At 52.7% G+C, this 11,970-nt stretch overlaps 1 protein-coding gene across 1 annotated transcript in view; it reads left to right on the top strand.

The window, feature by feature from the left end:
- Nucleotides 1-11,970, top strand: part of Cotl1 (coactosin like F-actin binding protein 1) — a 31,656-nt gene that overhangs the window by 7,677 nt on the left and 12,009 nt on the right. The window contains exon 3 of the mRNA XM_021220275.1: nucleotides 11,100-11,257. Coding sequence (XP_021075934.1) covers nucleotides 11,100-11,257 — 158 coding nt within the window. The remainder of the gene's footprint in view (nucleotides 1-11,099; nucleotides 11,258-11,970) is intronic.

The raw sequence follows: 11,970 nt of genomic DNA, 5'->3' as shown, positions 1-11,970 counted from the left end.
TCCCCTTCCCTTCTTTCTTTCTTTCTTTCTTTCTTTCTTTCTTTCTTTCTTTCTTTCTTTCTTTCTTTCTTTCTTTCTTTCTTTCTTTCTTTCTTTGACATTCTCACTGTTGAGCCCTGGATGGCCTGGAACTTGCTATATAGACCAGGCTGGCCTTAAAGTCATAGCAGTCCACCTGCCTGTGTCTGCTGGGGACTAAAGGCTTGAGCTGCCACTGTGCCCAGCCTCGTTATCTTTTTTCCTTTTCTTTCTTTCTGTTTAACTCACCTCTTCTGTTGTTTCCAGGGACTTTGGTCTTCAGAAAACCTCTCTGCCCCGCTCCCTTCACACTGCCCCCTCCTCCTATACTGCCCCTACCCCTACTGCCTCTATTCCCTTACCCCTCCCCCTCTCCCCTTACCCCCCCACCCCGTCCCCCTCCACTCTCCCCTCCCTCCTCTTGTTGGGGCTCCTTCACTGCTGTCTCTTCCTTCTGCCCTTCTTCCTGCCTGTCAGTCTGAAAGGCCTCAGGGCTCCGCCCTTCCTGCTGGGTCTCTCATTTACTGAAACTACTGAATAAGGCCTTTGGGCTTGACCCCGTGACCTGGTCCTCGAGCCAGGGGTGATTGTCTGAGTGATCACTTTGGGATCCCTACCCCCCAAACTCCTAACAGTATTTTTATGGCTTTGGTCCAGAAGGCCCTTGTGCTGGGAATGACCTGGACCGCCCCCTGCTGCCCTCCCCCACCCCCTTTTCCTCAGATCTTGTGGGCAGTCATCCTCCCGTTTGCTTTCTAGGAAGGCTTCTCTGCTCTAGTTAAGGCCCAGGGTAAATGTCCCTTCTACTCTGATGTCACCCTTGTCCTCGGGGAGTTGGCCATGTGTAATACGTGTGCATGTGTGTGGGTGTGCATACATGTGTCAGAGAGAGCCAGAGAGAGAGAGAGAGAGAGAGAGAGAGAGAGAGAGAGAGAGAGAGACACAGACAAAGAGAGAGGGAGGAGAGAGAGAGAGGGAGGGAGGAGAGAGACAGAGAGACAGAGAGGAGAGAGAGAGAGACAGAGAGACAGAGAGACAGAGAGAGAGAGAGAGAGAGAAGAGAAGAGAGACACAGACAGACAAAGAGAGAGGGAGGGAGGAGAGAGAGAGAGACAGAGAGAGACAGAGAGCCCATGACAAGGTCCTGAAGAGACTTCCTGGTTTTGGTACGATCCATAGTAGCTAGGCCTAAGCATACCTCTCCCCAACCCCCATGAGTAGGCTGCTCCCTTGACTGACCTGACTCATGGCTTCTCCTGTAAGTGCTGGCTCTCTGGCCTTCTGTTTCCACTTCAAGAAGGAAATCCATTCTGTCTGGCCTCCCATCTGAACTCTGTTCTATGTGAACTGTGTGACCCTGGCAAGTCACCTAGCTCCTTTGTGCCCCATGGTGCCCACTGGAAGAGCTAGCCCCTGCTCAGGCAGATCTAAACCAGCAGGCTCAGCCCCACCTTCTGTCCACCCGGCCTGTTTTCTCCTGGGTACTGTTTTAGTTTAGCTCAAGCTGACCCTGGGCCCCGGGCCTGGGTGCAGGCCAGAGGTTTGGGGGTGGGGGTAGACCCAGGAAGCAGGAATGAGGGTGTGGGTTGGGTAAGGCAGGAGGGCGGAGAAGCAGTAAAGGGAATTCATAACAGCCGGTGAGGCTGGCGGGAACCGGATGCCATTCTGCTGGGACCCTCGAAGGTCTGGTAGGAGGCTGGGGCACAGGGCTCCCAGTCTATGTCTCCTCTTCATTGGTTAAGGAGTGTTTCAGACTCCAGGGGTTGCATTTCTGGTGAATCAGTCAGTCAGAGATTTCATAGATAGGCCAGGAGCAGAGGCCAGGTGGTTTGGGGGCCAGCACTCCTTGGAGCGGGTGGCAAAACCCAAAGCCACACCCACACCTAAGCCACGCCCACACATGCCGCTTTTTTTTTCCCTACTTGGATCTGAGCCTGCGTTTAGAGCTGCTCTATTTCATGGTCCCTGTACTGGGAGCACTTGGGAGTGTACAAACACAGCCCACCATTATCTAGGTGGTCCACAGCCATGCCTGAAGGCTGAGCCTGCCCAGGAAGTCCCACTGTCCCCTCTGAAGCAGTAACTCCGCAATCAGTGCAGAGCAAATGGCCCCTGTCAATAGCCCTGACCACATGGCTGCTTTGGCCTCGTGCCAGGCGTCTTCCTGCAATCCCAGCGTGCCTCTCTTACAGACTTGGGTGTACTCTGTTCTCAGAGGTGGCCAGCGGCCTCAGAGCATCCGTCCCCAGAGGCCCGTTTCCGAGAGCGGATTTTTATATTGCCTTTTAATATTTATGTCATGGATGCACTTCGGAATTAACTTGCAGGAGATCTGGCGGCGGGGGAGGGGCGATACTGAGGCTTGAACCCAGGGACTCTTGCATGCAGGGGCGCGCTACCCTGGAGCCAACTGTCTTCTTCCTCTTTTCATTTTTGCCAAGTTGCCCAGGATGGTTTCCAACTTCGACTCCTCCCACCTCACCCCTCCCACCCCCCCACCCCCGTAACTGGATTGACAGGCCTGCCCTAGGGGGTCCGGATTGTTTCTTATTTACTTTTATTGAGGCAGGGTCTGGGCAGCCCTGGTTGGCCTGGGCCTCACTGCTCCTGTACCACTTGCCAGGCTCTGATGTCTCCAGCTTTGCTGGTCTCTGCCTCTGTCCTCCTGTATTTACTGGCGTTTGATTCTGTCGTTTTTGCTCATCCTTGCCAATAATGAGCAAGTTGATAGTATTAATAAGAACAGTGGTTAATGGTGGCCTTCCCGTGCCCTCGGCTTTTGTCCTCTTCTTTCCACTTCAAAGCCAGCAGTGTCTGTACAATCCTTTCTCACGACAGCCCCTGGTCCTCACTCCCCTGCCTTACAATTTCTCCGTGTAGGAATTTGTAGTGGCCTTTAGCCAAGCTAAAGGGACTCAGCTCAAGCAGGCGGGTCATGACGGGGTGATGGCGTCCCACAGTCTGCATACATTTAAGATTTCCCTGTGGTCTACTTGTCATCATGGGCTCCCAGGGTGGGTTCTGTGTGTCCAGAGACCTTGTCCTGGGGATGGGCTGCTCTGTGGCGTTAGCTGCGCCCTCCAGCACCCAGCCTACCTCACCTTCCTGCCTGTTGCTCTGCGGTCTCTGTTTGCTCCCCGGTTGCCATGGTTACCGCCTGTGTTCTTGTCAGAATTCTTGTCTTCCTTACGGTAATCTTACCAGCTCTTTTCCTTCCTTTTTATCTGCGTAACCTGTCTGTGTAGCACAGGCTGGCCTTAAGGCCACAACCATCCTGCCTCAACCACCAGAGCGTTGTGATTGACAGGTATGAGCTTGTCCAGCCTCTTTCAAAACTTGCTAGGTGTCAGGCCAATCCAAGGGCTTGTTTTTGTCACCTGAGGTCAGCAGACTGGGTTAACTATCCGGAGCATGAGAGGGGACATCTCTCCATCCCCATGGCTAGAGCAGCCAGCCCCTCCTGTGTGATCTTGCTCAGTGAGGCCTAGGGAGGAAGCATGGCCCCCCACCTCACGGCCTCATCCAGGCCAGCAGCCGCGAATGGATGCTCTCTTCTCTCCGTGCCCTTTGGTTAAAAGGTCAGTGTGTGCAAATGCTGTCGGCTGCTAGGTGGCCCCTGAGTTAGCTTTCTCTGCATCTCCTGCTCGCTCTGTTTGGGGTGTAAGTCACACGGACAGTGCCCAGGGGGAAAGGGCACCTCCCGCGCACTGAACTGCTGACACTGAAGACTGAGCTCCCAAGACCACAGAGGTGACTATTCAAGGCTCTTTCTGAGAGTGTGCCATGTGCCAGCACCATCTGGGCACTAGGATTGATAGGAACAAGATGTAGTCTTCCAGGCTGCGTCTCTGGCCCCGATGGAAGAGTGCTTACGTAGCTCTCAGGAAAGCCCGGGTTCAGTCCTCATCGCTGTACAAACCAGTCATAGTGGGGCAGACTGCACACTGATCACCCGGTCGCTTGGGAGGTGGAGGAAGGAGAATCAGGAGATCAAGGTCATCCTTGGCTGTGTGGTTCCGAGGCCAGCCTGGGCTACGTGAGACCTCTGGGCCGACTTAGCATTTAAGACTGGGATTCAACGGGATCTCATCCATGAAGCCTTCCTTGATCACTGCCTGCAGAAAAAGCTAACTTCCTTCCTTCCTTTGATGTTCTAGTCGCAACTGAGTAACAGCCCTTTGGGTGTTTGGTGTCATCCACAGTTGGAGGGTAGTGATCCGGTAGTCTCTGAATCACAGGTTGACTGTGCGCTTGTCCTGTGACTGACTTAGCAGAACTGTGAAGGGCAAATCAGTGCTTGCCGGGCTGCTGGCGATCCAGCAGTCACACCCCACCCGCCACACTGGCCTGAGGGTATCTGGTCTAGTGCTGTTTCAACTGATCAACCACAGAGATAACTGATTAGCGCAAACACATGTGCTAGGTCGGGGACAGCCTGGGGCTCTCTGTAATTTGGGTCTCCCGTCCGCCTGTTCCCTGGAGCTCCGGCTCCAGAGCCTGCCAAAATCATCTTCCACTTACTCTACTGCATTTTCTCACGTTCTTTGTCCGACTAGGAAAGCTGGGTCGCCGGTGGTTGAGGAGAACTCAGCCGGAATGGTTCGGGCTGAGGCTGGCGTGGGGGAGGAGCTAGCACATTACGTGCAGTGTGATCACGGACACAAAACTGTGCACGCAGAGCAGATGCTCCTCTGCTGAGACCACCCTGGAGATTCAGCCTTCCAGCCACTAAGAAAATAAGTCACTGTGGACCGAATCTTCAGTTCTGGGCCTGCAGGCTTTCTTTATGTAGTTCAGAATTATTGCTGTTACTATTCAGTGGCTCTGGGATTGGATTTAGGGCTCTGCTCACCCCCCCAGGCATGATTCTGAGCTACATACATCCCACCTCTGGTTTTACTTTATGTTTTCCAGTAAGTCCCGTTAGCTCAACCAGGTGGGCCATCCTCCTGTCCCCGCAGTAGCTAGGGTCGTAGCTCCATTGGTAGAATAATTTCCTAGCATGCGTATAGTAATCCAGGTAGGTACATGTTGTAATTCTGGGACTCAGGAGGCAGAGACAGGAGGATCAGAAGTTCAGGGTCATCCTAGGCTACATGTGAGTTTGAAGCCAACATGGAACCCTGTGTTAAGAAAGTGAGACAGATGTTTGGGACAAGAGGGTGCTGGCGCATTTATTTGTTTTGCCCTGGATAGCCAGGGGCTGTGTAATGAAGAGAGACCATTTGTTACCTAACCCTTTTCTTGCAATTTCCAGTCAGCCTGAGACTCCCACCTTCTGGCCTCATTCATTCATTCATCCATTCATCATCTATCCATTCATTCATTCATTTTCTTGTGCTAGGGATGGAGTCTGCAGAATATAACGAGAGCCAAGGGAGGAGGGGGTGTGGCATCAGTAGTGCTTACAGATGTTGTCATGAATGTGGGTGTGCCAGCCTCCTTCCTCCGTATTGGAAGGAGAGCCTCGTCCCCTTTGGGGCCCTCTGCCTGGTCCTACAGGAGCCAGGATGCAGTGACTGTGTCCAGCTGCCTCTGGGCTTTGACAGGATGTCAAAGTGGTTTTTGTTTTTGTTTTATTTTGTTTTTTGTTTGTTTTTTCGAGACAGGGTTTCTCTGAGTAGTCCTGGAACTCACTCTGTAGACCAGGCTGGCCTTGAACTCAGAAATTCACCTGCCTCTGCCTCCCAAGTACTGGGATTAAAGGCCCGGCTGTTTTTTTTTTTTTTTTTTTTTTCTTCGCTTCCTCCCAGCTTCCTGGAGATGTAGCCACCCCGCTCCTCCTGCACCTCCAGCCTGTAACCCCTTCTCTCTAGCCTCTCTTCCCCCTGCAGCCCTGTCCTCCTGCCTGTCCTGTCCTTGTCCCCATGTCCTTCCTCCCACTCCCCGCCTGCCACCCCCTCCCCTTGGGAAGATGGCTGCTCAGCTCTTTCTTTGGGGTGGGAGTGTTTCTCCTTTCAGAGCTTTGTTTGCACAATATCTCTGAAGCTGTGAGGAAGGTCAGGAGCTGTGTGAGCCAATCCCGGGCTCTGGGTGTGTGCCCTGCTTTTCCTTTCTCCTTTCCTCCTTTCCTCGTACTCTGAAGTTCAGCTTCAGGGCAGAAATAGCAAAAAAAAAAAAAAAAAAAAAAAAAATTCTCTTTTTCTCCACTTTCTGTTGGCCCACGGTTTATTTATCCATTGCCTGTGGTGTCCCTGGCACAGGGACATGAGAACTGGACAGATGGGCGAACTGCTTAAAAGATTCGATTTGTGGTAGGTAGGTCACCCCTGCAGTGACAGCTGAGGCAGGAGCATCATTGCATAAGTTTAAGGTCAGTTTGCGTTATGTAGTGAGTTCCAGGCTAGCTGGCCCTGGCTACAGATCGAGCCAGGCTCTGATCAAAACGTTCCCAGAGCCCCTTCCGCCAGCGCCTTTATTTTTGCTCATTCAAGTGTCTGCATACTCTACACCCAGTGTGTGTCGCGCGTGATAAGGAAGTCACTGAAAACTCACTGACTGTTAAGTGCTCTGTGGCAGCTCTTTGGTCCCTGGGCCTGCCCTGAAGCATCAGTGTGGATGCAGTGTTGGGGGGAAGGCATCATGGTGGGAGGGGGAGGAGGGAGATGAGCCCCAACTTAAGGGCCCACTAAGGTTTTAAATTTGGGTGGGAAAGAGCAGAACAGCGCACAGTCAGCACAGCAGGGACGCTATGCTTGTATTTCTTCTGGGGACATCACCGAAGCAGCCTGTCCTAGTGGCTTTGTAGATTGCAGACAATTCTGACTTCCCCTCTGTTATCTGTCTGTCTCTCCCCCCCCCATTATGGTCACTCCTTCCTTAGTTCACACTCTGCCTCCCAGTTCCCTATTACTGTCCCTGCCCGGCATCCCCTGCCCGGACCCCAGCAGGCTCTCCTCTTTCCTCCTGCTAGGGACTCCCTCCATGCTTTATCTCCTAAGTTCTTCCCTTTTCCTAGACTAGAAGGGAGACCGGAAGGTGGGTGCAGGTCGGGGGGGGCATATTTGGGGATAAAGCTGAAGAGTGGTGGTATAGGCCATCATCAAGAGGGGGATGTGAGAAGAACCCAGGCAGAGGCGGAAGGGCCCTGGTGGAGCACCATTCGGGCAGTTGGTCTGAGCACTCCCATCGGCTCCCCACTATTGTTTATGGGTGCTCAGTTGATGGAGGCCTGGAGCTTTGCAGGCAGGAGCCTGTGGTGGGTGTTCCCCCCTGCGCCCACAGCTTCCATGGAGACCAGCCTGTGAAGAGGCAGTAGACAGTCGAGGGGTTCTGGGGAGGGACAGAGTAACCCCGTGGCTCTCATGAAGAGAGCTCACCATATTGAGGGGAAGGTTGTTACAGTTCCTGAATTGGAGGTGGCGAGTCCTGTGTGGTCACCCCAGACCTGGCACGCACAGGGAAGGCACAGAATTGTGTCAACCTTCCGGCCTGGGCCTGGCCTCATCTTACCCTTGGTGACATCCCCTCATGGGGACTCAAATGGATTTCCGACGACGATGACGTGTTAGGTGAGCAGGGAGTTAGACAAGCAAGTCTGCATGCCCTGACACTGCTCACTGTGGCTTTTGAGGAGTTTGTGGGGAGGGTGAGTCTGCGAGATAGCCTTGTCACCTTGATGGTTAAGCCTCTGGTCTTGCAGAGGATCCTGTAGAAGACCTGTGGAGGGTCATGTGGAAAAGGCGGACCAAACCCTTCAGGAAACTTGGCCTGATCACTTCCTTAAAATGAAGCGGTGTGGGGCAGGAGGAAGGGGTGGGGCCAGACTCCGAGGACTTCTGCTTTTCTGTGCTGGAGCCCTCTTGTCCCATCCGTTGTCCCCACTAGCTGTGTGTCCCATCCCTACGCTGGATCCCCTACATCCCCACCTTGCCTTATTCTTTCTTAGTGGCTCTCAAGCTTTGGTTCATCCGAGTCACTCCAAAGGCTTGTTCAAGCTCCCCTCCTGCGCCGCCTCCTGGAGTTTCCAGACAGGCAGAGTGCATGTCTTTCCGGATCGTGTGTGTTGAAAGGCAAAGCGAGGACTGTGCACTTATTGAGAATGAGACTTCAGCAGGAAAGCGACTTCTTGTGAGTCCACTGTCACCCTCTTCAGACACACTAGAAGAGGGCATCAGATCCCATTACAGATGGTTGTGAGCCACCATGTGGTTGCTGGGAATTGAACTCAGGATCTCTGGAAGAACAGTCAGTGCTCTTAACGGCCGAGCCATCTCTCCAGCCCCCAAGAAAGCAGCTTCTAACTCACTGGATCTCAACCCATAGGTCAGGACCCTTTTGTGGGTCAAATGACCCTTTCACAGGGGTGGCCTAAGATCATCGAAAACCAGATACTTATATTATAGTTCATCATAGCAGCAAAATTACAGTTATAAAGTAGCAATAACAAAAATTTTATGGTTAAGGGTCACCACAACATGAGGGGGATGCAGCGTTAAGAAGTTTGGGAAGCGCTGTTCTAGTTCCTTGCCACCCAAGTCCCACTGGGGACAGGGTATCACTGAGGCGGATGGCAGCAGGCCCAGGTGCCAGCCTTCTGATGAGTGTCCCACCTTAGCGCGCATGTGTACGAACACACGTGTGCACATGTGGAGAAGCCCCCTCTGCTCATTGACCACTCCTGCACTCCTGTCTGAGAAGAAGGCGGCTTAGGGCGTGTGCTCGGACAGTTTTGCACCCTCATTTTTGGAGAAAGCGGAGGGAATGGACTTCCTGAAAAGGTCGCCTGCTCGCCCGTGACAGCCTCCAGCTTCGATGCAGCAGTAAAAATGCCGCATGGGCCTTGTGTCCGCCCTCAGCTGACATCCTGTCCAGCCAGGTCTCCAGCGTCCAGCATTTGTAAATGCCATCGCTCCGGATTTCTGAAAATGTGTCTGTCAGCGATCTTCTAGAGCAAACTGCTGCTAGCCAGCTAAGCACCCAGCCAGTCAGTCACTCCACATGTGGCTTGCCTGCCTCCCTCCCCCGTAGTTGTTTAAATGAAGAAGTCAGCATGAGGTTCTGGAAGGTTCCCAAAGCCTTTATGTGTGTGTGTGTGTGTGTGTGTGTGACTTACTCTGTGCACTAACTAGGCCTTAGGATACAAGTTTTACTGGGTGACTGCTAGAGACTTTTCAGAGGAAATCTAGGGGCTGACAAGATGGTTCAGTGGGTAAAGGTGACTGCCACGCAAGTATGACGACCTAAGTTCAGTCCCCGGAGCCTGCATAAAGGTAGAAAAAGGGAATTAACACCATTATCCTCTGACCTCCGTATACACACCCTGCATCATTTATATGCACTCAAAATAAGAAATACAACTAAATAAAAATTTTTTTTAAAAGGACCCTGTTCTTTTACGTCTAGCCCAAACCATGTCAGAGTACGCACTCAAACAATTCATTGCTGTCTGGGGTGAGTGTTTGAAATGGATGCGGGGCAGACTTTGAGAGAGCCATCTTTTGAAAGCCCCTTGTGGCACAGGAAAGCTGTGACCAGCGGTCAGGGAGGGAGAGTTGACGCCCCTGGCAGGCTCTGCACTTGGCTGAATGAAGGGTGAGGTCAGGGACTCCAGCCACTGTCCCACACAAAGTCTTTGGCAAGGACCCATATAATTGCTGAGCTCAAGACTCCACGCTGACACAACAGAGCTGGGACGTCGCCGCCATGGGAACGGGCACTGGTGGTGGTTTGTGTGAAGGCTGGTAGGGAAGTGGCTGGGATGGGTGCCTGCCTCCCCTGCAGGTCAACGATGAAGTTCTGTCAAACATTTCGGTGCTGGCTACTGGACACAGTGCATAAGACACTGCCCACAGCCCCACCCCATTCGTGCTGGGAGATACACTCAGATACTGGTGGCCCCTGGTGTGCATCTGCGCCAGCTTCTAGGCCCATGACCACACAACTTAGAAACTTTCATCTTCAAGAGTTCAAGGTGAGCCCAGGCCACATAGCAGCAGCCTGGCAGCCCTGAGCCATGACAGTAGTTTCAGATAGATGTTTCTATCTGGTGGGCCACCACGGTCTATGGCTTGAATGTCTCCTCCTTACGGACAATGACAGAAGTACGGAGCTACTGTTTTGGAAGCCCTAGGGAGAGAGAGACAAGAGAATACTTAGGACTTACTGACGGGCCAGCCTAGCATACCTAGTGGGTTTTAGGCCAGTGAGAGACCCTGTATGAATGAAGTAGATAATACCCGCACCGTAGCACCTGGGGTTGTCCGCTGGCCGCTACACACATGCGTGTGCACCTTTACACACGCGCAGGTATACAGCACACAGATGACCCCTGAGAACACAGTGACTTAAGAACTCCGTCCCCACAGGGCACATGTGACATCCGAGTCCTGTTAAACTATCTAAATCAGGGATCTCAGTGAATCCAGAGCCAGAGGCAGGTTGCTGGTTGCCGGGGGCTGCGTGAGCCTGGAAGCTGCTGCTCTTGGGTCTGTGTTTCCTTTTTGGATGATGAGAATGTTCTAGAATTAGGCCTCGGCGATGGTTGCACAGTTGTGTCCTTTAAAACGATGTGTGTGCGAGCATCCCCAAGCGTGCTTTTTTTAACCAGTGACATTTTTATAAGTTCCTGTCATAACATTTAGATTTTGAAGAAAAGAATTTTAAAATGTAAAATATCTCTACAATCCTGTTGTGCGAGTATAAAGTGCTTGGGCTGGCAAGAGGGTTCAGTGGGAGAAGGGGGCTTGCCACCAGGCCCAACAACCTGAGTTCAATCCCTGGTACCAACATGGTGAAAAAAAAGAGAATAGACTTTGCAAAATTATCCTCTGACCTCTGAACATGTAACTTGGCCTTCATGAATGTCCCACTGCCACTGGCCGCCCAGTGGATGGGTGGTTCTGCCCCTGGGGGACAGCCGAAAGTGTGTAGAGTTGGCTCGTCAGACCTTAGGAATGCTCTAAGTGGTATCTAGTGGTGGGGGCCAGAGGTACCGTACAATACCCTGTAATTCATAGGACACTAGGGACACACTTGTGTCTGCCTTCCTTCTGGCCACACCTGTGGCTCATGGCCTCTCCCAGGAACATGGTGTCAGGGAGTCCTTACCGAGTGCCACATTCTCCCTGTCTTGGCCACAGATGATGTCCGGCTGTTCGCCTTCGTGCGTTTCACCACTGGCGACGCCATGAGCAAAAGATCCAAGTTTGCCCTCATCACGTGGATCGGGGAGGACGTGAGCGGACTGCAGCGTGCCAAGACGGGGACCGACAAGACGCTGGTGAAGGAGGTGGTCCAGGTAATGTGCGCACTGCTGTGCATCAGCAAGGGTCACCATCCGGTTGCAGTGGGGGGGGGGCTGTGGGGTTGACTCTGGAGAATCTTAACATTTTTCAGGGAGCCAGCCAGGGCCAGAGCTCTGCCATCTTGACTGTCCCACCACAAAACATAGCAGCTGGACATCAGCTTTGCACAGCCAGGTGACTGGAGTAGGTGTGGCCAGCCCTCTTCAGTCTGGCTGTTGCCCAGAGGCAAGTGACATGGGCAAAGCAAAAAGATGGGGCAGGAGACATGGCTCAGTGGTTAGGAGCATTGGCTGAATCCCCAGAGAGTCTTGTGTGCTTCCCGGTACCCACATGGCAGCTGCAGCTCCAAGGGATCTGATGCCCTCTTCTGGACTCCACGGTGAGCATTGAGTACATGGTACACAGACATACATGTAGGCAGAATACTCATATGCATAAAATAAAACAAAAACAAAATTACTCTGGCTCCCATTGGCTCCCTGGTTGACACACTGACCGCCTTTAAAAATATTTAAGCCAGGTGTCTTAGTGGGGGTTACTATGCTGAATCATGGGGGGGTGGCGGGGAGGGTTTATTCCGTGTATGCTTGTTTCCATGGCATCGTTTATTGCTGCTGGAAAGCAGGACAGGAACTCACACAGGGCAGGAACCTGGAGGCAGGAGCTGATGCAGAGGCCATGGAGGGATGCTGCTTACTGGCTTGCT

Source organism: Mus pahari, chromosome 20, assembly GCF_900095145.1.
Source record: "Mus pahari chromosome 20, PAHARI_EIJ_v1.1, whole genome shotgun sequence".
In the NCBI taxonomy this organism is placed as follows: domain Eukaryota; kingdom Metazoa; phylum Chordata; class Mammalia; order Rodentia; family Muridae; genus Mus; species Mus pahari.
The sequence above is the reverse complement of the archived record's forward strand: the minus strand, read 5'-3'. Positions and strand labels throughout refer to the sequence as shown.